This window comes from Heterodontus francisci, chromosome 1 (genome assembly GCF_036365525.1).
Source record: "Heterodontus francisci isolate sHetFra1 chromosome 1, sHetFra1.hap1, whole genome shotgun sequence".
NCBI classification, from domain to species: Eukaryota; Metazoa; Chordata; class Chondrichthyes; order Heterodontiformes; family Heterodontidae; genus Heterodontus; species Heterodontus francisci.
The window spans coordinates 22,489,387-22,512,920 of record NC_090371.1 but is presented as its reverse complement, the minus strand read 5'-3'; the positions used below and the strand labels follow the sequence as shown (position 1 = coordinate 22,512,920).

The window sequence follows — 23,534 nt, the reverse complement described above, 5'->3', positions numbered from 1 at the left end:
CCCTGAGTTGGGCTTCCAACCACATATTGATCCATCACCAAAACCACCAATTTGTACATCTGTTGCATTGCCCACCTCCCAGCGCTGCATCAGCCCATCTGGTGCTGAAACCCTCATCTATGCCTTTGTTACCTCTAGACTTGACTCTAGTATTGGTCTCCTGGCTGGCCTCTCAATTTAAACCCTTCATAAACATGAGTTTTTCCAAAACTCCTTTACCTGTATTCTAACTTGCACTAAGTTCCATTCACCCTCTGCTTGCTACATTGGCTCCCAGTTAAGTAATGTGTTGATTTAAAAAAAAATTGTCATCCTTGATTTCAAATACGTCCTTGACCTCACCCCTCCTTATCTCTGTAATCTCCTCTAGCCCCACAGCCTTCTAAGCATTTCTCTAATTCTGGCCTCTTGCACATCCCCAGTTTTCATCACTCCACCATTGGCGGACGTGCCTTCAGCTGCCTAGGCCTTAAGCTCTGGAATTCCCTCCCTAAACCTCACCTACCTCTGGTCTTTTTAAGGTGCTCCTTAAAACCTACCTCTTAGACCAAGCTTTTGGTCACCTGTCCGAATATCTCCATGTATGGCTCAGCGTCACGTTTTGTTCGATTCCTCTCCTGTGAAGCACCTTGGGATGTTTTACTGTACGAAAGGTGCTATATAAATGAAGGTGGTGGTTGTTGAATTGGTATATCTGTTGCCGTTGTTCTTTCACCTATCTTAACATTTTGAACAGCAAGGTGAGCTAAATAATAAACAGATTGTGTGACAATGGAGGGGCAGTGTGTGCATCATTGAGTAATAAAGCAAAAAGTGTATATGATTGAGTGTCTCTTCTGCTGTGTTTTGGCAGTATATGAGAAAGGAAACCAATTAGCCTTCACACAGTTGACTGCATTTTGGGCCAGGTTGTTCTATTTTACGGTCAGTTAGCACCCTCTCGGCACGAACGCTTTGTCTTTCATCACACCATTAACATACCAATTGCCTTTGCTCCATGACCACCTGGTCAGTTATTCTCTGTGACCTTGTCCTATCAACACCTCTTTGGACATCTCTTGCCCCACCCCCACTTTATTTGCTTCAAACCTATTACATTTTTAGCCTCTGCCAGTTCTGATGAAGGGTCACTGACCTGAAACGTTAACTCTGCTTCTCTGCCTACAGATGCTGCCAGACCTGCTGAGTATTTCCAGCATTTCTTGTTTTTATTTCATAAGTTCTGATATTTGAAACCTTAGCCTCTGTGAGTAATTTACCTAAAAGCAACTTTGTCAGTACCTTTCCTAAGCTTGTAAATTTCAGTTGGCTTAAATTGTGATTAAAATTCAAAATAAATGGTTACACCTTTGGGTAAACATTCTGTGTTCAGTCATGCTGTTGGATTCACTTCTGTGTGTGTACTTCCCTTAATTGATGAGCCTGGGTGAAGGGTCAGAAGTGACTGCCTCTGTTTGGTTTTTTTTTAATTCATTCATGGGATGTGGGCGTCGCAGGCCAGGCCAGCATTTATTGCCCGTCCCTAATTGTCCTTGAACTGAGTGGCTTGCTAAGCCATTTCGAGGGCATGTAAGAGTCAACCACATTAAATTGAGAATTGTAGGGACGCAACATAGGTGAGAAGATGTGGTCAATTAGCGACTTTCATAAAACTCAGTTGATGGCACTTTAAGTCTCTGACAATTGAGTGTATAATTTGGGTTAACACTTCAATGCAGTACTGAGGGAGTGCTACCCTGTCATCACTTTGGATGTCATATCTAACCGTATGCATAATAATAGGTAACCCTCTGTCTGTCAGGTGGACGTTAACGTTCCTTTGGCAATATCTTCTTTGGCCTCCTTGTCTCGAGAGACAATGGGTGAGCTCCTGGAGGTGGTCACTGGTTTGTGAAACATGGAGTGGCTATAAAGGCCAATTCTAGTGTGACAGGCTCTTCCACAGGTGCTGCAGATAAAATTGGTTGTCGGGGCTGTTACACAGTTGGCTCTCTCCTTGCGCTTCTGTCTTTTTTCCTGCCAACAGCTAAGTCTCTTGGACTCGCCACACTTTAGCCCCGCCTTTATGGCTGCCCGCCAGCTCTGGCGATCACTGGCAACTGACTCCCACAACATGTGATCAGTGTCACAGGACTTCATGTCGCGTTTGCAGACGTCTTTAAAGCGGAGACATGGACGGCCGGTGGGTCTGATACCAGTGACGAGCTCGCTGTACAGTGTGTCCTTGGGGATCCTGCCATCTTCCATGCAGCTCACATGGCCAAGCCATCTCAAGCGCCGCTGGCTCAGTAGGGTATATATGCTAGGGAGGTTGGCCGCCTCGAGGGCTTCTGCGTTGGAGATATGGTCCTGTCACCTGATGCCAAGGATTCTCCAGAGGCATTGAAGATGGAATGAATTGAGACGTCGCTCTTGGCTGACATACGTTGTCCAGGCCTCGCTGCGGTAGAGCAAGCTACTGAGGACACAGGCTTGATACACTCGGACTTTTGGCAATATAGGGCCTATATGTTATACACAGAATTAACGTTCAGGTCAATGACGGTTCATCAGAGTTCTCTCATTAATTCTTTCTCCACAGATGCTCCCAGACCTACTGGCTATAAATACAGGATAGTTCCTAATTAATCCAATAGGGAAATAAGGAGAAATTTCTTTACTGAAAAAGTGTTTAGAATGTGGAACTTGCTACTGTGGGAAGCTGATTAGGCAAATAGCTTTGATGCTTTCAAAAGGAAACTAGATGAGTACATGAAATACAAATAGAAAGATATATGAAAAGGCTGAAATGAGGTAGATAGATTGAGAGGAAACTTGTGTGCACTGATTAGTTGGTAGAATGGCCTATTTCTGTCCTGTATATTCTGTGTACTACTGGGAGATGAGTCGGATGTTCTTCCAGTGTTGTCATCAACAGCCTTCCACAACTACACTAGGGCAAAAATCTGGCAGATGGAGTATAATGTGGGAAAATGTGAAGTTGTTCACTTTGGCAGGAAGAATAAAAAAGCAGAGTATTACTTAAACTGAGAACGACTGCAAAATTCCGAGGTGCAGAGGAATCTAGGTGTTCTAGTGCATAAGTCACCAAAAGTTAGTATGCAGGTATAGCAGGTAATAAAGAAGCCTAACGGAATGTTATCCTTTATTACGAGAGGAATTGTAAATAAAAGTTAAGGATGTTATGCTTCAGTTATATAGAGCAATGGTGAGACCACATCTCGAATACTGTGTGTAGTCTTATTCTCCTTTATTTAAGGAAGGGTGTAAATGTGTTGAAAGCAGTTCAGAGGATGTTTACTAGATTGTTATCTGGAATTAGCAGGTTGTTTTATGAGGAAAGATTGGACAGACTGGGCTTGTTTTCACTGGAGTTTGGAAGAGTGAAGGGAGATTAGATTGTAGTATATAAGATCCTGAACGGTCTTGACAGGGTGGATATGGAGAGGGTGTTTCCTCTTGTGGGTGAGTTCAGAACTAGGAGGCACTGTTTTTAAAATTAGGGGTCACCCTTTTAACAGAGATGAGGAGAATTTTTTTCTCTGAGGGTAATGCGACTTTGGTGTTGGACGCGGGGTCATTGAATATTTTTACGGTGGAGGTCGATAGATTCTTGTTAGGAAAGGGCATTAAAGGTTATCGGGGGTAGATGGGAGTGTGGAATTCGAGACAGAAACAGATCAGCCATACAGTCATAGAGTTACACAGCACAGAAACAGGCCCTTCAGCCCATCGTGTCTGTGCCAGCCATTGAGCACCTATCTGTTCTCATCCAATTATTCAGCACTTGGCCCGTAGCCTTGTATGCTATGGCGTTTCAAGTGCTCATCTAAACATTACTTAAATGTTGTGAGGGTTCCTGCCTCTACCACCTCTTCAGGCAGTGTGTTCCAGATTCCAACCACCCTCTGGGTGAAAGTTTTTTTCCTAAAATCCCCTCTAAACCTCCTGCCCCTTACTTTACATCTATGCCCCCTGGTTATTGACCCCTCCGGTAAGGGAAAAAGTTTCTTTCTATCTTAACCAATTAATGCCCCTCATAATTTTGTATACCTCAATCATGTCCCCCCTCAGCCTTCTCTGCTCGAAGGAAAACAATCCTATCCTATCCAGTCTCTTTTCATAGCTGAAATGCTCCAGCCCAGGCAACATCCTGGTGAATCTCCTCTGCACTCTCTTCAGTGCAGTCGTATCCTTCCTACAGTGTGGTGCCCAGAACTGTACACAGTACTCCAGCTGTGGCCTAACTAGCATTTTATACAGCTCCATCAAAACCTCCCTGCTGTTATATTCTATGCCTTGGCTGATAAAGGCAAGTATCCCATTTGCCTTCCTAACCACCTTATCTACCTGTGCCGCTGCCTTCAGTGATCTATGGACAAGTACACCAAGGTCCGTCTGACCTTCTGTACTTTTTAGAGTCCTACTATCCGTTGTATATTCCCTTGCTTTGTTAGTCCTCCCAAAATGCATCATCTTGCACTTCTCAGGATTAAATTCCATTTGCCACTGCTCCGCCCATCTTACCAGCCCATCTACATCGTCCTGTAATATAAGGCTTTCCTCCTCACTATTTATGACATCACCAATTTTCATGTCATCTGTGAACTTACTTATGCCTCCTATAGTCACGTCTAAATCATTAATGTACACTACAAACAGCAAGGGTCCCAGCACTGGTCCCTGCGGTGCACCACTGGTCACAGGCTTCCACTCGCAAAAACAACCCTTGACCATCACCCTCTGCCTCCTGGCACTAAGCCAATTTTGGATCCACTTTGTCAAATTTCCCTGGATCCCATGGGCTCTTACCTTCTTAACCAATCTCCTATGTGGGACCTTATCAAAACCTTTCCTGATGTCCATGTAGACTACATCACTGCTTTACCCTCATCTACACATCTAGTCATCATCTCAAAATTCAATCAAGTTAGTTGGACACGATCTCCCCCTGACAAAGCCATGCTGACTATCCCTGAATAATTAATTAATAATTACCTGGTTTATCCCTGCTACAGTTCTTGAATAATGGTACCACATTCTCTGTCCTCCAGTCCTCTGGTACCTCTCCTGTGGCCAGAGAGGATTTAAAAATTTGTTTCAGAGCCCCTGCTATCTCCTCCCTTGCGTCACATAACAGCCTGGGATATATCTCATCCGGGCCTGGGGGTTTATCCACTTTTAAGCCCTCTAAAACAGTTAGTACTTCCTCTCTTTCAATGCTAATATGTTCAAGTATATCACAATCCCCTTCCATGATCTCTACACCTACATCGTCCTTCTCCATAGTGAAAACAGATGAAAAGTAATCACTCAAAACCTCACCTATGTCCTCTGGCTCCACACACAGATTGCCACTTTGGTCCCTAATGGGCCCCACTCTTTCCCTGGTTATCCTCTTGCCCTTAATATACTTATAAAACGCCTTAGGATTTTCCTTTATCTTTCCCGCCAGTGTTTTTTCATGTCCCCTCTTTGCTCTCCTAATTAATTTTTTTTCGTACCCCCCCTACACTTTCTATACTCCTCTCGGGCCTCCGCTGTTTTCAGTGCTCCAAATTTGCCATAAGCCTGCTTTTTTTTCCTGATCAAATCCTCTATATCCCTTGACATCCAGGATTCCCTGGACTTATTGGTCCTACCCTTCACCTTAACGGGTACATGTTGGCCCTGAACCCTCACTATTTCCTCTTTGACTCCCACTGGTCTGATGTAGACTTTCCTACAAGTAGCTGCTCCCAGTCCACTTTGACCAGATTTTATTGAATGGCAGAGCAGGCAAAGGGGCCGAATGGCCTACTTCAAATTAATATGTTCATTAAACCAATTTACCATCTTTCACTTTGTTGCTGTCTGCAGAATCTTGAAGTTTGCAAAATGCCTGTCACTGTGTCCACCTGATAACAATGTGCTTCAAAGTAGTTCAAGTGTCTTGTGAAGCAGTTTGGGGAACAGAGTTTTAATGAAGTGCTGTGTTAATTTAATTTCTTTGACTTAGTTAAGCCAAGTCAAGCTGAGACTCTGTGAGGCTGTGAAATGTGGAGGTGAGGGAAGACTGAGGGATGGAAAGAGTGACATGATTTGGAATTCCAGGGAGATAATGACTGGAGGTAGAAGATGGTCCACAGAGTCTTGTTTTCAATCCTCAAACTAATCAATTCATGTGCAGATCTTGTTTATACTGTTGAGCATCACACATTGAAATCTGATGGCATGATCAGAACATCTTCAGAAACACATTACAGTGATCTGATATTCAGAATGTTTGGAGATTGCACACAATTCCAGAGCAGAATGTTTTTTTTACTTTCAAAGTTCTCCGCACAGACACAGGCACGCATTTACAGAGTACAATTTATGTGGAATGTTTCCCTGTCAAACTACTGGTTGAAAACAGGATTAAAGGTTGTAAAAACGTACAAAATCATGGAATGGGAAAAGGCCATTCAGCCCCTCAAGCCTGCTCCTTCCAAGCCAGTTTTCCTGATCATGGACTGTATCCAACATCTGGTCAACATTTCTCTCTCAAAGACAACCACCAAAAACACATTATCAGATCATTTATGTCATAAAGAAAGACTTGCATTCATGTAGCGCCTTTCACAACCACAGGATATCCCAAAGCCCTTCACAGCCAAAGAAATACTTTGAAGTGTAGTCACTGTTGGAATGTAGGAAACACAGCAGCCAATTTGCATACATCAAGTTACCACAAACAGCAGTGTGATAGTGACCAGATAATCTCTTTTTGTGATATTGATTGGTGACCAGTATTGCCAGGACACGTGGGGGAGAGCTCCCGTGCTTTTCTTCAAAATAGTACCATAGGATCTTTTACGTCCACCTGCAGGGGGCAGAAGGGGCCTGCCTCAGCTTTTTTTTAGAGATACAGTACTGAAACAGGCCCTTCGGCCCACCGAGTCTGTGCCGACCATCAACCACCCATTTATACTAATCCTACACTAATCCCATATTCCTACCACATCCCCACCTGTCCCTATATTTCCCTACCACCTACCTATACTAGGGGCAATTTATAATGGCCAATTAACCTATCAACCTGCAAGTCTTTGGCATGTGGGTGGAAACCGGAGCACCCGGAGGAAATCCACGCAGACACATGGAGAACTTGCAAACTCCACACAGGCAGTACCCAGAATTGAACCCGGGTCGCTGGAGCTGTGAGGCTGCGGTGCTAACCGCTGCGCCACTGTGCCGCCCATCTGAAGGATGGCACCTCCCAAATGCAGCACTCTGTCAGTACTGCATTGGAATATCAGCTTTGATTTATACTCTCAAATCCTGGAGTGGGAATTGAACCTACAATTGTCTGACTCAGAGGCAAGAGTGCTGCCAACTGAGCCACAGCTAACACTTAGACCAGGCTGACACTTATTGCTGCTTGTGAGATCTTTCTGTGCACAAATTGGCTGCTGGGTTTCCTACATTATAACAGTGATTATACTTTGGCTGTGAAACACTTTGGGAATTCTGGAAATTTACACAGTGTGTGACGAGCAGACACTCTGTTCCCTGCTGCACCCACCAATCAGAGAAGCCTTCAGGTGTACCAGTGGGCATCTCATTCTTCCTCTCCATGGCAATGTAACAATATCACATCTACATTTAGACCTCTACCTCACTCAGTCCTCTTACAATTGAAGCAGGCTTTCAAAACCTGGGCTTGGTGTTAACCATATAGAATTTACAGCACAGACACTGGCCACTTAGCCCATCTGGTCTGTGCCAATTTAGATACTGGAAGCGTCAGCATGAGATTTTTAGAAAGACAATTGATCTGCTTTGGAATCACTTTGCTGTTTGCTGAGGATTCCGTCACTAGTGAAGGCATTGAGTCAGACATCATAAAAGTCCCACATCCGAAATGTTAAATTGACATGCAGAGAATCCTAGTTGTAATCAGTTGCGAAGCCTTCCATCCTCCATCAACTTAAATTCATCCAAAACTCTTCAGCTCGTATCCTAACATGGATAAAGTCCCATTCACCCATCACCCTGTATTTGTTGAGCGAAAATGGTTTCCAGGCTGGCAATTTCTCAATTTTGAAATTCTCTCCAGTGTTGTCACATCCTGCCATTGGCCTCACCCCCTTCCTATCTCTGTAGCCTCCTCCATCCCTACAAGCCTCCAAGATATATGTGCTCCTCCTGTAAAACCCATCACATATCCTAAAACCAATTATCCAGGTTGATTGCTAGTTCTGCTGACTCTGCAATTAGCAGGTTTTAATCTGTTATTTGATTTCAGAAGGCTTTACTTGTGTCCAAATGCTTCCCCCCCCCCCCTCCCCCCCCTGCGGAAAAGATAAAGAACTGAACAGTCGGCCGTCAGTCTTCCTCGTATGTAGTCAAGTAATGATTACAGTGTGCTGACTTTTTACCTTGGACTGTGTGCTCCTCAATGAGGCAATGTACAGACAGGTTGTTGTCCTAGAGTCATAAGGGCACAGAAAGAGGCCTTTCGGTCCATCGAGTCCATGCCAGCACTCTGTAGAGCAGTCCAGTCAGTCCCACTCCCCGCTGTATCCCTATAGTCCTGCAGGTTTATTTCCCTCAAGTGCCCATCCAGTTTCGTTTTGAAATCATTCATTGTCTCTGCTTCCACCACCTTTTATAAGCAGTGAGTTCCAGGTCATTACCACTCACTGCAGTTAAAAAAAAAAGTTCATCCTCACATCCCCCTGCATCTCTTGCCCAAAATCTTAAAACTGTATCCTCTAGGCATTGTACCATAAGCTAACGAGAATAGCTTTTCTTTGTCTACCTTATCTAAACCTGTCATAATCTTGTATACCTCTTATCAAATCTTCCTTCAATCTCCTTTGCTCCAAGGAGAACAATCAAAGCTTTTCCAACCTAACCTTGTAACTAAAATCCTCCATTTCCAGAACCGTTCTGGTAAATCTCCTCTGCACCCTCTGAAGGGCCCTCACATCCTTCCTGAAGTGTGACTAGAACTGGACACAATACCCTAGTTGTGGTTTTATAAAGCTTCAGCATTACCTCCCTGCTTTTGTGCTCAATATCTCTCTTTATGAATCCCAAAATGAAGGATGTTAAGTTCTGGTTTGCTGTCTGTGTAAATACTTCTATGTGATTGGCTGCCTATCTGCTTGCTGACATCACTGCTACTGCACATCAAGAGGTCCTCTTGACTTGGCACCAGATTTAAAGTGCAAATCCACACCAGAGAGATCGCTAGATCTTCATGGACAGGTTTCTTTGAGATCAGCTGCGAGCGCCCTTGCTTCGCTGCTGACCACAAAATTCAGGCCATTATTGTTTGCTTCAGACTTAATCTATTTAAGCTGGCTTGTAGTCTAAATTGCGACCGAAGACAGCAACATATAGGAACATATGAACAGGAATAGAGCATTCTGACTCCATTCAGAGCTCCTGGGACTGTAGCCTCACCTGCATGCATCCCTGAAACACATTACTCTATCCTTGCCAAGCTTCTCATGCCCCTTTTTCGTTTTACTCTCCTGGGCGGCATAGTGGCGCAGTGGTTAGCACCGCAGCCTGACAGCTCCAGGGACCTAGGTTCGATTCTGGGTACTGCCTGTGTGGAGTTTGCAAGTTCTCCCTGTGACTGTGGGCTTTTGCCGGGTGCTCCGGTTTCCTCCCACAGTCAAAGACTTGCAGGTGATGGGTAAATTGGCCATTGTAAATTGCCCCTAGTAGGTGGTAGGGAATATGGGATTACTGTAGGGTTAGTATAAATGGGTGGTTGTTGGTCGGCACAGACTCGGTGGGCCGAAGGGCCTGTTTCAGTGCTGTATCTCTTAGAACACTTTACATGTTTTTTTTTTGAGATCTTGCTTTGTGTGTACTGAGCACTCCATTACAGACAAAGCAACACATTGGTTATGAAGTGCCATGGGAAATCCCGATGATGTAAAAGGTGTGGAATACAGAGTAGAATCTCCAAATTTGCTGACGACACCAAGCTTGGAGGTGCGGCAAACGGTGAGGATGATCTGAACTGCCTGCAACAGGACATAGGCTACCCGAATAGGCAGTGAGGTGGCAGATGGAATTTAATACTGACAAATGTGAGGTGATGCATTTTGGCAGAAGGAATGGGGAGAGGCAATATGTACGAAATGGCACAGTTCTAAAGAGTGTGCAGGAACAGAGGGACCTGGGGGTTCATGTGCATCGATCTTTGAAGGTGGCAGGACGTATTGAGATAGTGGTTAGTCAAGCATATGGGATCTTGGGCTTCATAAATAGAGGCATTGAGTACAAAAGCAGGGAAGTTATGCTGAATTTTTATAAAACTCTGGTTAGGCCCCAACTGGAGTATTGCATCCAGTTCTGGTCACCACATTTTGGAAGGATGTGAGGGCCCTTGAGAGGGTGCAGAGGAGATTAACCAGAATGGTTCCAGGGATGGAGGATTTTAGTTACAAGGCTAAGTTGGAAAAGCTGGGGTTGTTCTCCTTAGAACAAAGGAGATTGAGTCGAGATTTAATAGCAGATTATGACAGGTTAGACAAGGAAAAGCTATTCTCATTAACTAATGGTACAAGGACTCGGGGACACAGATTGAAAGTTTTGGGCGAATTTGAAGAAGCACTGCTTTTACACAGCGGATTGATGGCCAGTTGAAGGAAATAAGCCTGCAGGGCTATGGGGATCGAGCCAGGGAGTGAGACTAACAGCATAGCTCCTTGGAGAGCTGGCATGGACTAGATGGGCCGAATGGCTGCCTTCTATCCTGTCAATGACTCAATGACTCTATACTCTATAAATACAAGTTTAATTCTTTTTCTCTTTTTTTTTATAATTTCTCTTGCCTTTCCTTCCTATCTCTCCCTCTCTCTCTCATAGTATCCCTCCCCTTCTCTTGCCTATCTTTCTCTCGCCCTTCATCTTCTGCGCTGCATCTCCCTCTCGGTCTCATTGCGTGCGTCGCCTCCCTCCTGTTCCACCCCCACCACACCTACTGCGCACCACGGCTTTTCTCATGTATGTTAATGACCTAGAATTGGGTATGCAGGGCTCAATCTCAACATTTGCAGATGACACAAAACTCGGAAGTATTGTGAAATGTGAGGAGGATAGTGATAAACCTCAAGAGGACATAGGCTATTGGAATGGGTTGTCAAGAGTCAGATGAAATGTAATGCAGAAAAATGTGGAATGATTTATTTTGGTAGGAAGAACGAGGAGAGCAATATAAATTAAAGGGTATAATTTTAAAGAGGGTGCAGGAGTAGGGGGTATATGTTCACAAATCATTGAAGGTCGCAGGGCAGGTTGAGAAAGCAGTTAATAAAGCAAACGGGATCCTGGGATTTATAAATAAGGGCCGAGAGTACAAAAGCAAGGAAGTTATGATACAGCTGTATAAAACAATGGTTTGGTCTCAACTGGATTATGATGTCCCGTTCTGGGCATGACACTTTAGAAAGGATATTGAAGGCATTAGCAAGGATGCAGAAAAGATTCATGAGAATGTTTCCAGGGATGAGGAACTTCAGTTACGTGGATAGTTTGGAGAAGCTGGATCTGTCACCATAGAGAAGAGAAGATTAAGAGGAGATTTGATAGAAGTGTTTAAAATCATGAGGGGTCTGGACAGAGTAGATAGGGAGAAACTGTTTCCATTGGTCGAAGGACCCAGAACCAGATGAAGTGATTGGCAAAAGAACCAGTGGTGACATGTGGGAAAATGTTTTTATGCAGCGAGTGGTTAGGATCTGGAATGTTCTGCCCGAGAGTGTGCTGGAGGGAGGTTCAATCATGGCCTTGAAAAGAGAATTGGACAATTAACTAAAGAGAAAAAATTTGCAGGACTAGAGAAAAAAGGCTTGTGAGTGGGACTCGGTGAGTTGCTCATGCAGAGAGTTGGGCCAGATATGATGGGCCGAATGGCCTCCTTCTGTGCTGTAACTATTCTATGGTCTCCCTCTCAGACTTCTCCCCTCCCCCACTGTCTCTCTCCGTCTCACTCTCTCTCACCCTCTGTCTCTCGTTCCATTATTCTGCCTCTTTTCTTTCCCCCTCTCTGAAATATAAGCTGCTGTCCCATTTAAATATTTATCTCTCCAGGTCTTTTGACCCCTGCTTTATCCTCCCCTCCCACACCCTGACTCAAATGAAGATCACCGTTCTCCCTCCGTAAGGAGAAGCTTATCTTTGTCTCTTGCTAACCCTGTACTGGCCTCCTGCCAGAGGACTCGGGTGATTGGCATCCCGCGTGAGTGTGATGCTCCGGTTTTGATCCCGTAGGGAACCGTCTGACCTCGGCACTTCCCAACCACAGATCACGCTGTGAAGGGCAAGAGATTTTCGATGCAACAACAGTCTCAGTTGTGTGTCGCAGAGAACGGTGAGGGATAAATCTGCGTTCAGAATCATTTCATATTAGCATGTATTCCTGAGGGTATCTTCATACCACAGGAGAACAACTGGGCTTCTGTTCTCTAAGATTAAAGCCAGTGCTCGATTCCAAATCACTCAGTACACGAGCCATGTTTCCTTTCGACTGTACAGTAGTCACTGCAGTTGAAGGTGTCCAGCACAGGATTATCCCAGCTATGTCCACAGCTCGCTGATGGCAGCCAACATGGCGATAGGCCACCACCATTATCGTTGGTGATGCACTGGGTTAGGGAGGGAAGGAAAACCAGCTATGATTTCAGCTCCTGGTCTCTGTCCAGGGAGTCTTGATCTGATTTGGCTCTTATCACTTCTCTTCCTGCTGTTAAACAGGGTCAAAACCAAGGCAGATAAATGGAGCTGAGCTACAGCTCAACCACGATCTAATTGAATGGCGAGTAGGCTTGAGGGCCTGAATGACTAGTCCCATCCCTGTGACTCGCAATGGCCTGAGCTTGCACACAAAGACAGGACACTTGGGGGATGTTTCTCCATTTTTCCAGAGTTTGCATACCTTTTGCAGCAAAGTTTTGCTGGACAATTCGGAGAATCCCCACAGAAAGCCAGCCCCTCTGTTTCGATTTATTCTATCCCATCCCTTCATATTTCTATACACCTCTGATCAATCACCTTGTAATCTTCTCTGCTCTCGAGCTTGGTCATGAGAGTTGGAAGGCGATTTGACCTTTTGGGGCATTGCACCCAACCCTGATCCTGACCTCCCCTTGATGATCACACTGGTGTGATGATCGCTGGATAGCAATCAGGAGCAGATGCCCTGCCCTATTCTTTTCTTTACTCCTCCCTAGCCCAGGATCAGGGGCATCCTGGTTGGAACATGTGGCCTTGTCTGCATGTGGGGAGCTTCATACAGAATGTTCACTTTGCCAGCACACAGGCTATCTCTCAGTGCACCGCCAAAGTAGGGAGCACTGAATTGCTAGGATAATGATTCAAAAGGGTTGTTGAAATCTCAAACACTTCCCCACAAAAAGCTGTTGAGGCTGGCAGGCCAATTCAGAATTTCAGAGCTATGATTGATAGGTTTTTACTAGCTAAGAGTGGAAGGCAGAGTTAAGATATAGAGCAGCCATGAACTAATTGGAATAGGTTTGAAGGAATGAAAACCGTTTCCTTTGCTTACCAGTGTTTCAACAAGGTCCACCAGCAGCTTCTCAGGGTAACTATTGATGTACAATAAATGCTGGCCTTGCCCAATACCAAAAATGGATATAAAAAAGAAGGGAAGTGTTGGAACATAATATAACCAGACATCCTCCATTTTGATGTACCCTATGTATTGCATTTGTGCCCATTAACCTGTGTCTGGTAACGAACAATGGGAGCTTAATCACTGCTCAGTGCATTTAGGAATTGCAAGGTTAATACTTGCAGCTGCATTTTTTTTTTACTTTAGATTTAGAAAGGTATAAAATGGAGCACAGACGGAGGTCATTCTACCTATGTCCGTGGTAGAGCTATCCAATTTATCACCCTCCTCTGATCTTTCCCCATAGCCTTGTAATTATTTTCCTTTCAAATATTTATCCAGTCCTCTTTTGAAAGTTCTTATTGAATCTGCTTCCACCATCCCTTCAGGCAGTGCATTCCTTTTCATAACTCGCTGCTTTTAAAAAAGGTTTCCTTATGTCGCCTCGGCTTCTTTTGGCAATCACCTTAAATCTGGTGTCCTCGAGTTACTGACCCTTCCTATTCTTTCTCTTTGAAGATCTCTGTTAATTTTTTTGTGGGGGGGGGGGGATAGTTCCGTTTTCCAGTATAAAAATTCGGAAACCTGACACTTGGAATCGTTCTAAATGGCGGTGCAGATTACTGGGAACACTACCACTCCCTTTTAAAGGTTTTAAGTGCTAGTGCTGGTATCTTCCTGGAACGGATTCCAGGACGTCAGCTAGCTACCTGCATGGAAACGTCAACGGCACTCGGTCAGGGTCTTGCCTGCAAGCTGACAGGTGAGATTGGGCTGGAGGCCAGCAACGAGTGCTGTGCTCCTTTCCCTGAGGGAGTTATAGGCAGCAAACTGGCCAGCTCCGGAATCCTGAACCAAGGAAGCTATGGCTGTTGTTCAGAGTAAGAGGGATAATGAAGAGATCAGAGTAACACATCAGAAGAGTGCAGTCAGAAGAATTTATGGGAAAACTTTATGGGGAAGCTAGATAAGTACTGGACTGGGTGCTTAATATACAAGGATATAAAGTGTTCAAAGAAGATAGAGAAGTGAAAAAGGGAGGTGGGGTGACAGTATTGATTAAGGAAGATATTGTCGTGTTGAAATGAGGAGTTGTCCTTGAGGGGGAAAGAACAAATGTAGTTTGTTAAATTTGAGAAGCCAAAAGGGAGGTAGAAGGAATAGGGGACACAGGTTGAAGGTTTTGTACAAGAAATGCAGGGGGAGTGTTCGGAAGAGCTTTTTTACACAGCGAGTGGTAACCACCTGGAACTCGCTGCCTATGAGAGTGGTGAAAGTGGAGACAATCAATGATTTTCAAAAGGAAATTGGATGGGCGTTTGAAGGAAATAAACTTGCAGGTCTATGGGGATCGAGCAGGGGAGTGGGACTGACTGGAGGCCACGACGAGCAGGGAAGGACTCGATGGATCGAATGGCTGTAAATGACACTGTAAGTAAGAGCCATAAATTTAAAGGGGAATTTGTATTTTTACTGGTTGATGAGTCAGTAACTAAGGGCATAAATTTAAAGCAAAAACTGCAGATGCTTGAAACCTGAAACAAAAACAAAATGCTGGAAATACTCAGCAGGTCTGGTAGCATCTATGGTGAGAGAAACAGAGTTAACTTTTCAGGTCTGTGACCTTTCATTGGAACAGCTGAGTATTTCCAGCATTTTTTGTTTTTAAGCCACAAATTTAAGATCTCCCAAAGAATGAATGGAGTGGTTCAGAGTACTTTATTTAAGCAGAGGAAGGTAATGTCATGGGCAGTCTGACTAGAAACAGCAATGGAAGCAGAATCTATACTGGATTTTAAAAAGGAAGTGAATAAATATCTGTTTCAATGATCACACCTCAGAGTGCTTCACATACAGTGAATTACTTTGAAGAGCATGAGACAGGCAAGATCCCAGTAATGTCAGTGGGGCCGACCAGTTAATTGATCTTTGGTGCTGTTGTTTGAAGGATATGGGTGGGAGGGGGTGGGATGTTAATGTTAACTCGGGCACTAGGAGAACTCCCTTCTCTTCTTCAAATGGTGTCATGGAATCATTAAGCCTGAACCAGAGGGTCATGAGTTACTTGAAGGTATAATGATGCTGATTCGGGTGGCTCCAGGTCTGTATTTAAAAGATTAACATGATAAGGGGCACTTGAGAACACCCTGCTTTATATGAAGATTCCTCAGCAGTTTGGGTGTCATTGCGAGTAGCTAGTTATTTTCTCTCCTCTCCGAGAGATTCAGAAAAGGACTTGCGTGTCCAGAGGGAAGTGATTTCCATTGCCAGAATCCTCATCTCATTAACGACATCAGAAGTAGGAGCTGGAGAAGGCCATTTGACCCCTCAAGCCTGCTCCTCCATTCAACAAGATCATGGCTGATCTTCGACTTCCCCACCACCTTCCTACCCTATGTTATATTCCAGAAAGCCAGTTGTGGAATGATGAAACTGGAGCTAATCTTTACTCAGTCTTGCATTTACTTACAGAGTAAAGATTACAAACATATAGCTCCAAACTCAAACCATCCACCTGTCTCACTAAGTGTCTCCTTATATGTGTTCAAGTAAGACCCCAATTAACACTTCCCACCTGCATATAATTCCCACCTGCATATATAATTCAACACAATTGATATATAATTAACACCCTATCCCACATCCCTTGCCTTCCCTTAGTACCCAAAGATCGACGAATCGATCCCTGTCTTGAATATACTCAACAATTGAGCATCCCACCTCCCCAAAGATTCACTACCCTTTCAGTGAGACATCTGACTCCACATTTCTGCCTAACGTCATGACCCTAATGTCTCAGACACTGACCTCCTGTTCTAGACACCTCAGACCCATGTTACGATCCTCAGACAAGTCGAGATCACCTTTGCATCTGTTCAAACTCCCACCGAATATAGGCCTTTGTCCAATCACTCTTCACCTCTGTCAATCCTTTCGAATCAGCGAATTGGCCTGTCTAATATCCTCATAGGTCAATCTGCATCCGACTGGAATCAGTCTGGTGAATTAAGTGAATAGTATTCCTTCCATCTTCCGAAGGCATCCCTATTTCCAACGATCCAGGTTTCCTCCAAGCACTTCTTCACGACAGTTAATAGCTTCTCAAGCAGTCTCATTGCACAGGAGGCTGTTAGATGGTGGCTCGATGAGATGCAAAGTGTCACGTGAAGTCAATCGATTCTGAGGCAAATACTGGAGGTAGAGTTAATGAGCTCTACTCTCATTTTGTACATGAGAATAAGTCCAGTATTCCAGCTCCGAATCACTGAAGAATGATAAGCCTCTCCTTCCTAATTAAGTAGCAGTATCCCAGTCGTCCAGACTTAACACAGCGATTGTTACCCTGAATTACACCTTTAATAATTAAGAGGGAGAAACTTTCCATTATAATAAATAACAAGAAATGCTGGAATACTCAGCAGGTCGGGCAGCATCTGTCTGTGGAGAGAGAAACAGGGATAATGTTGGTCAGACCATCCCTCAAACTGCAGAAACAGCAACTGCAGCATTAAATTAAATTTAAACTCCCCCAAACACCACCACCCACCTCCCCTTTGTGAATTATCTTAAATTGGTGTCCTGTAATTCCAGCATCTGCAGTATTTTGCTTTTATATTAGCAACTTCCCACTGGTGGGAGGGTTGATGAGTAGAGGACACCAATTTAAGATAATTCACAAAAGGTTATGTAGGGAGGGGGTGTGGTTTGGGGGAGTTTAGAATTTACTTTAATGCAGCAGGTTTTTAATCTGGAATGCTCGGCGTGAAAGAAGGGTGGAAGCAGATTTGTAATAACTTTCAAAAGGGAACTGGATATAAACTTGAAAAAGAAAGATTTGCTGGGCTACGAGGAGCAGGGGGAACAGGACTAATTGGAATGCTCAAAGAGCAGGCACAGGGAAGATGGGCCGAATGTCTTCCTTCTAATCTGTTTAGGTTTTGTGACTCCTAAGCTAGGGCTGCAAAGAACATGTGAAACAGCTGCTTGATGTGAGCATTGTCTGCTACTTTTTCCTGCTCCTGAATGATTCAGTGAACCAAGGCCAGCAGACAGCACAATACAATCTTTACACGCTGGCTAAGTGTTCCCAATCCACTGAACAAAGTCCATGTTTAGAATCAGCTAATGTCACGATTACAAAGCTCCCCTCCCAACTCGTTTCACTCTTCCCAGCCCCACCGAAATCCTGGTGCCCTGGCCAGCTATGCTGCTTCAACCAACACTGCCAAAATCTGGTCATTTGTTGTGTTTGGGGCTTTGCTGCACACATAAAGGCTGAGATGTTCATCTATAATACAGCACTTCTAAGTTCATTAGTTGTGACGCTCTTTGGGACATCCCAAGATCATGATCAGTCGCGATATAAATATAACTTGTGTGTTTGTTTTTTCGTGCCAGTCTCTGAAATCGGGTAGCTGTGTGTCTTACAACCTTGAGTTCATGAGTGCACACTGTATATCTTTCATTAATTGTCACTGTCAAGGATTCAAATACCACGCAAGTATCAAAATGAGGAAGTGCAGAGTAAGAAGGGAAATCAGATCGAACATTTCGCCCATCGGGAGTATAGCAGCAGGAGGAGGCCATTCAGCCCCTTGAGCATGTCCTGTCATTCAGTTCGATAATTGTTGGACTATACCTCAACTCCATTTAGCTGCCTTGGCTTCATATCACTTGATGCCCAACCTAACAAAAATCTGTCAGTCTCGGTCTTGAAAGTTCCAGTTGTCCCCCAGTATTCACAGTCTTTACAAGGAGAGAGTTCCTGATTTCTGCTATCCTGTGTGTGAAAGAAATGTTCCCTGATTTCCCTCCTAAAGTGCTTGGTTCTAATTGTATTATCTCCTCCCATTAGAGAGAATAGAGGGAAGGCCATTGAAGTCTACAGTGTTAATGGGCTCTAGACAATTCTGGGAAGAGAATGGCATGGTGATGAGGTGGGTTGGTGGAATTGATGCATGAAGAGGATGGGCAGGCTTTGTTCTGAAATTCTTCCGTTGCTGTGTTGTTCCAGGTTGGTTTCTTGAAGATCAGCCACAAATATGAAATAACGTTTCTGCTGCCAGCCGGCCAAAACCGGCGACAGGAGGCCTGCCCTGCCCCGCTCCCTAACCTTTACTTGAAGCTGGTCGACATTGCTCCTGTGACAGAAGGTGAGAGCCCTTTACAAGTAATTATGGGGACTGTCAAAAGAACCAGAGGTGACATGAGGAAAATCTTTTTATGCAACAAGTGGTAATGATCTGGAATGCACTGCCTGAAAGCAATGGTGGCAACAGAATCAATAATAACTTTCGAAACAGAATTGGATGGGATCTGGGTGTCCTGGTATATGAATCACAAAAAGTTAGTCTGCAAGTACAGCAAGTGATTAGGAAGACAAATGGAATGTTGGCATTTATTGCAAGGGGAATCGAGTATAAAAGTAGGGAAGTTTTACTGCAGCTGTACAGGACCTTGGTGAGACCACATCTGGAGTACTGTGTACAGTTTTGGTCTCCTTATTCGAAAAAGGATCTAATTGCATTAGAAGCAGTTCAGAGAAGGTTCATTTGGCTCAATCTGGGGATGAAGGGCTTATCTTATGAAGAAAGGTTGAACAAGTTGGGCCTTTACCCTTTGGAATTTAGAAGAACAAGAGGTGATCTTATTGAAACATTTAAGATCCTGAGTGAACTTGATAGTATGGATACCAGGAAGATGTTTCCTCTTGTGGCGGAGACTAGAACTTGGGGACACAGTTTAAGAATAAGAGGTCTCCCTTTTAAGATGGAGATGAGGAGAAATCTTTTTTCTCAAAGGTCCATTAGTCTGTGGAATTCTCTTCCCCAGAAGCAGTGGTTGTGTCATTGAATATATTCAGGACTGAGTTAGATAGATTTTTGATAGACAAGGGACGAGGGGGCAGACGGGAAAGTGGAGTTGAGACGACTACAAGATCAGCCATGATCTTATCGAATAGCGGAGCAGACTCCAAGGGCCGAATGGCCTACTCCCACGACCAAGTCCTATATTCCTATGGATAAATACTTGAAAAGGAAAATTTTGCAGGGCTACAGGGAACGAGCAGGGCTGTTGAAAGAATTGGATTGCTTGCTGAATGTCTGACTTTGATTAAAACCTCCTTCTCACTCCTCCATTGGAAGCAGCTATGTCTTGCTTGATGTTCTGGTGTGAGTTAATGTGCTAATGAGCACTCTTTGCCAAAGGCTGCCGGCTCTGTGTTCAGGTATTACGGGGGCAATGGTGCCCCTGCGGTGGCTCCTTTTAAAGGCATACACCACCTCTGCTTGGAGGACTGAGACTGAAGGCTGACCATGATAAACGCAACACTTTGAGTCAGTCAATAGGCTGAATGGCCTCTCGCTGCACTGTACTCTTCTATGATTCTACTGAAACTCCAGACGATTCAGAATATGATGTTCACCAGCCATGGCTCAGTTGGTAGCACTCTTGCCTCTGAGTCAGAAGTTTGTGGGTTCAAGTCCCACTCTGGAGATTTGAGCACAAAATCCAGGCTCTCACTCCCAGTGCCGTACTGAGGGAGTGCTGCACTGTTGCAGATGCTGTCTTTTGAATGAGACGTTAAACTGAGGCCCCGTCTGCCCTCTCAGGTGAACATAAAAGACCCAGTGGCACTATTTTGAAGAAGAGCAGGGGAGTTCACCCCCTGGTCCTGATCAATATTTATCCTTCGATCAGCATCACAAAAACAGATGATCTGGTCACATGATCACATTGCTGTTTATGGGAGTTTGCTGTGTGCAAATTGCCTGCTGCGTTTCCTACATTACCACGGTGACCACATTTCAAAAATACTTCATTGATTGTAAAGTGATGTGGGATGACCTGAGATTGCACTATATAAATGCAGATTCTTTCTTTATTAGTAGATGTGGATTTGCTTCAGTCATGAGACCCTGAACCAGTCATTGGCAGGTCAGGGACCTCACATGCTTGTCACACTTGCAAAGGGTGCAGCATAGTCCTGGATTGCCACCTGTAATGGACCTTCGATTCCTAACTTTTCCTGCTCTCTACTCCACATTGGGCTTGTGCCACATAGGGAGATATGAGGCAAGGTCAAAATTGTACAAAAACCCCACCCATTATTCCTAGGTTTGAACTCTGACCTTTGCTGAGTGCCTTCATCTCAGCTGGAGCTGATGCTCAGAATTCCATGACTACTCCAACTCCCTAAACAAGGGACCATCCTCCTGGCCTGAGGAGTTGAGGAGACTTTTTTTTTTAACTCCGTGGGTTATGATCTGGAATGTATGGCCTAAAAATATGGTGGACCCAGATTCAGTGGTAACTGTCGAGGGAAATGGATGCAAACTTGTAAAGGAAAAATTTACAGGGCCAAGGGGGAAAGAGCAGAGTGAGTGGTACAAAGAGCTGGCACAGACATGATGGGCCGAATGGCCTCCTTCTGTGCTGTAAATTCTGTGATTGTATGGGCACTGACCAGTGACCCTTGCTGGAACATTTGTAATTGTAAACTTCAGTTGTGACAGTTCTGCAGCTAAACACTCGCTGTGTAGGGGTCAGTCATTATGGTAATGAGGGAGAGAGGGGCACAGAAAAGGAAGAAAAACTTAGATTTATGTAATGCCTTTCACAACCTTAGGACATCCCAAAGTATTTTACAACCAATGAGGTACTTTTTTTGAAATCTAGTCGCTATTGCAATGCAGGAAACACGGCAGCCAATTTGCACACAGTAAGATCCCACAAACAAAAATGTGATCATGATCAGATAATCTATTTTTAGTGATGTTGATTGAGGGATAAATATTGGCCCCAGGACAACGAGGAGAAATCGTCTGCTACTTCTTCGAAATCATGGCCGTGAAATCTTTTGCGTCCAACCCGAGAGGGGTCCTGAGGTTTAACGTCTCACCCAAAAGACTTCTGTGAGTTCACACCATCAGGAAGGGGTTAACAAAAATACAACAATAATAAGCTGGGCCTCCTGAAAACACTGGAAACTCCAGTGGTCCTGATGTTGTGTTGATCTTGAGGACTGATGACTTCTCTGCAGTGTTCCACAGAGGGAGAGCTGGCAATCCTCACCCACAGTGCTGGTCTGCACACTGTGGTCTGTGGTCAGTCTATCTTTGTAGCGTCTTCGATTAAGATATCTGATTTAAAGCCAAACCCCAGGCAGCTTTTAGGCCTTGGCTTTGTTCCCACATGCTGCTGGCCAGATACTGGCCCTAAACTGTTTCATATGGAGCCCACGGGAGAGTGGAGATTTCACTCCACTGATTATGTTCAGATTGGAAAGTTTTTGTTGTTTACAATCCTCGGAGTCAGCCAGTCCCTGGTGTAACTTGCTTAACATACAATCCTTTGTACACTGGCTGCTAAACTCTCCATTTGTCACATGTCAGTAACACGTGATTAGAAATCACCATTTGAAGAAAAAACTCATAAATCACACTGATTTAAAATGCACAGCAATCATTCTGCTGCACCTCTGACTCCAACCCAATAGGTTGGGAATTAATTAAAAATAAGCCCAAGACGAGGCAGCTTCCAATAAATCTAGCAACGCGTCAAGTGCTGGGCAGCAAGTGAACTCCCCGGGGACAACCTTGACTCAGCACTGCACTGCAGTGCAGACCTTTTTCACACACATGGATTCCATGCAGAGCGCTGGGATAAATCTCAATGATATCAGGGCTTTGAGGTTAAATTCTGAGGACAGCTTGCATCAAATTGGTTTGTACTCCCTTGTGTTGATTGTATATCAATTGTGTTTAATTATATGTAAGTGGAAGGTGTTAATTGGGGTCTTACCTGAGCACATATAAGGAGACACTAAGACTGGTGATTGGTTTGAGTAATAAATGATATGTTTATCATCTTTAATAAAAACTGAAAGTGCTGGAAATACTCCGCAGGCCTGGCAGCATCTGTAGAGAGAGAAGCAGAGTTAACGTTTCAGGTCTGTGACTCCTCATCAGAACTAGAAAAGGTAGGAATGTAATAGGCTTTGAGCAAGTGAAAGGGGGGATGGGGGGGGTCAAGAAGCACAAAAGGGAAGGTCAGTGATAGGCGGAGGGCAGGAGAGATTCAAATGACACATATGTCACGGTCAAAAGGCAAAGGGAGTGCTAATAGTTGTAGTAAAAGACAAAGCATTGGTCCAGACAGTGTGTTCTTGACAGAGTAATGAACAGCTTTGTCCAAAAGCAAAAACATGAAAAACAGGCACATGGTTAAAAAAGTTTTTAATTTTTTTAAAAGAAGTATTAAAAAATGGCAGTCATGCTCTGAAATTGTTGAACTGAATATTGAGTCTGGAAGGCTGTAGAGTGCCTAATCGGAAGATGGCGTGCGGTTCCTTGAGCTTGCGTTGAGCTTCACTGGAACACTACAGCGGGCCAAGGACACAAATGTGTTCTCCTAAAATTGCAGCGGGTTTGGGAAGGTGTCAGGAACAACAATGCTCCCCCCTGCCCACCTCCCACTCAATTTTACGCGTGCCAGCTCGCTTCTGCCTATGAGTTAGAGTAGGGAAAGGTGCAGTGAGTCTTAATTTCAACAATGAGGATTCAGGGAGGAGGGAAGGTACATAGAACACTTTTTCTATTTAGTTTGTTCTCCGAATGCGGGCAACCGTGGTCATGCTACATTTATTGCCCATCGCTAGTTGCCAGGTGGCTGAGTGCTTTGCAGAGGGCATTAGGTCATGCAGCCCAGGCTAGATGGAGGTGGCAGATTCCCTGCCCAGAAGGGTATTAGTAATTAGCAAGGTAGTAGTGAGGAAAAGGAACAATGGCTGGAATTTTACTGCCCCTCCAAGAGCAGGCTGGGAGGGGAGGGGGAGTAAAATCAGGTGGGATGGTGGGAGTGGGGGGTGCTGTGCCACTGCTGTTGGCATTTTACCAGGAGCGGGGAAGGT

The 23,534-nt window shown here is 44.4% G+C and overlaps 1 protein-coding gene across 1 annotated transcript in view; it reads left to right on the top strand.

Annotated features, from left to right (window-relative positions):
- Positions 1-23,534, top strand: part of adissp (adipose secreted signaling protein) — a 180,213-nt gene that overhangs the window by 41,577 nt on the left and 115,102 nt on the right. Inside the window, exon 3 of the mRNA XM_068041994.1 lies at positions 18,636-18,774. Within this exon, the coding sequence (XP_067898095.1) occupies positions 18,636-18,774 (139 nt within the window). The remainder of the gene's footprint in view (positions 1-18,635; positions 18,775-23,534) is intronic.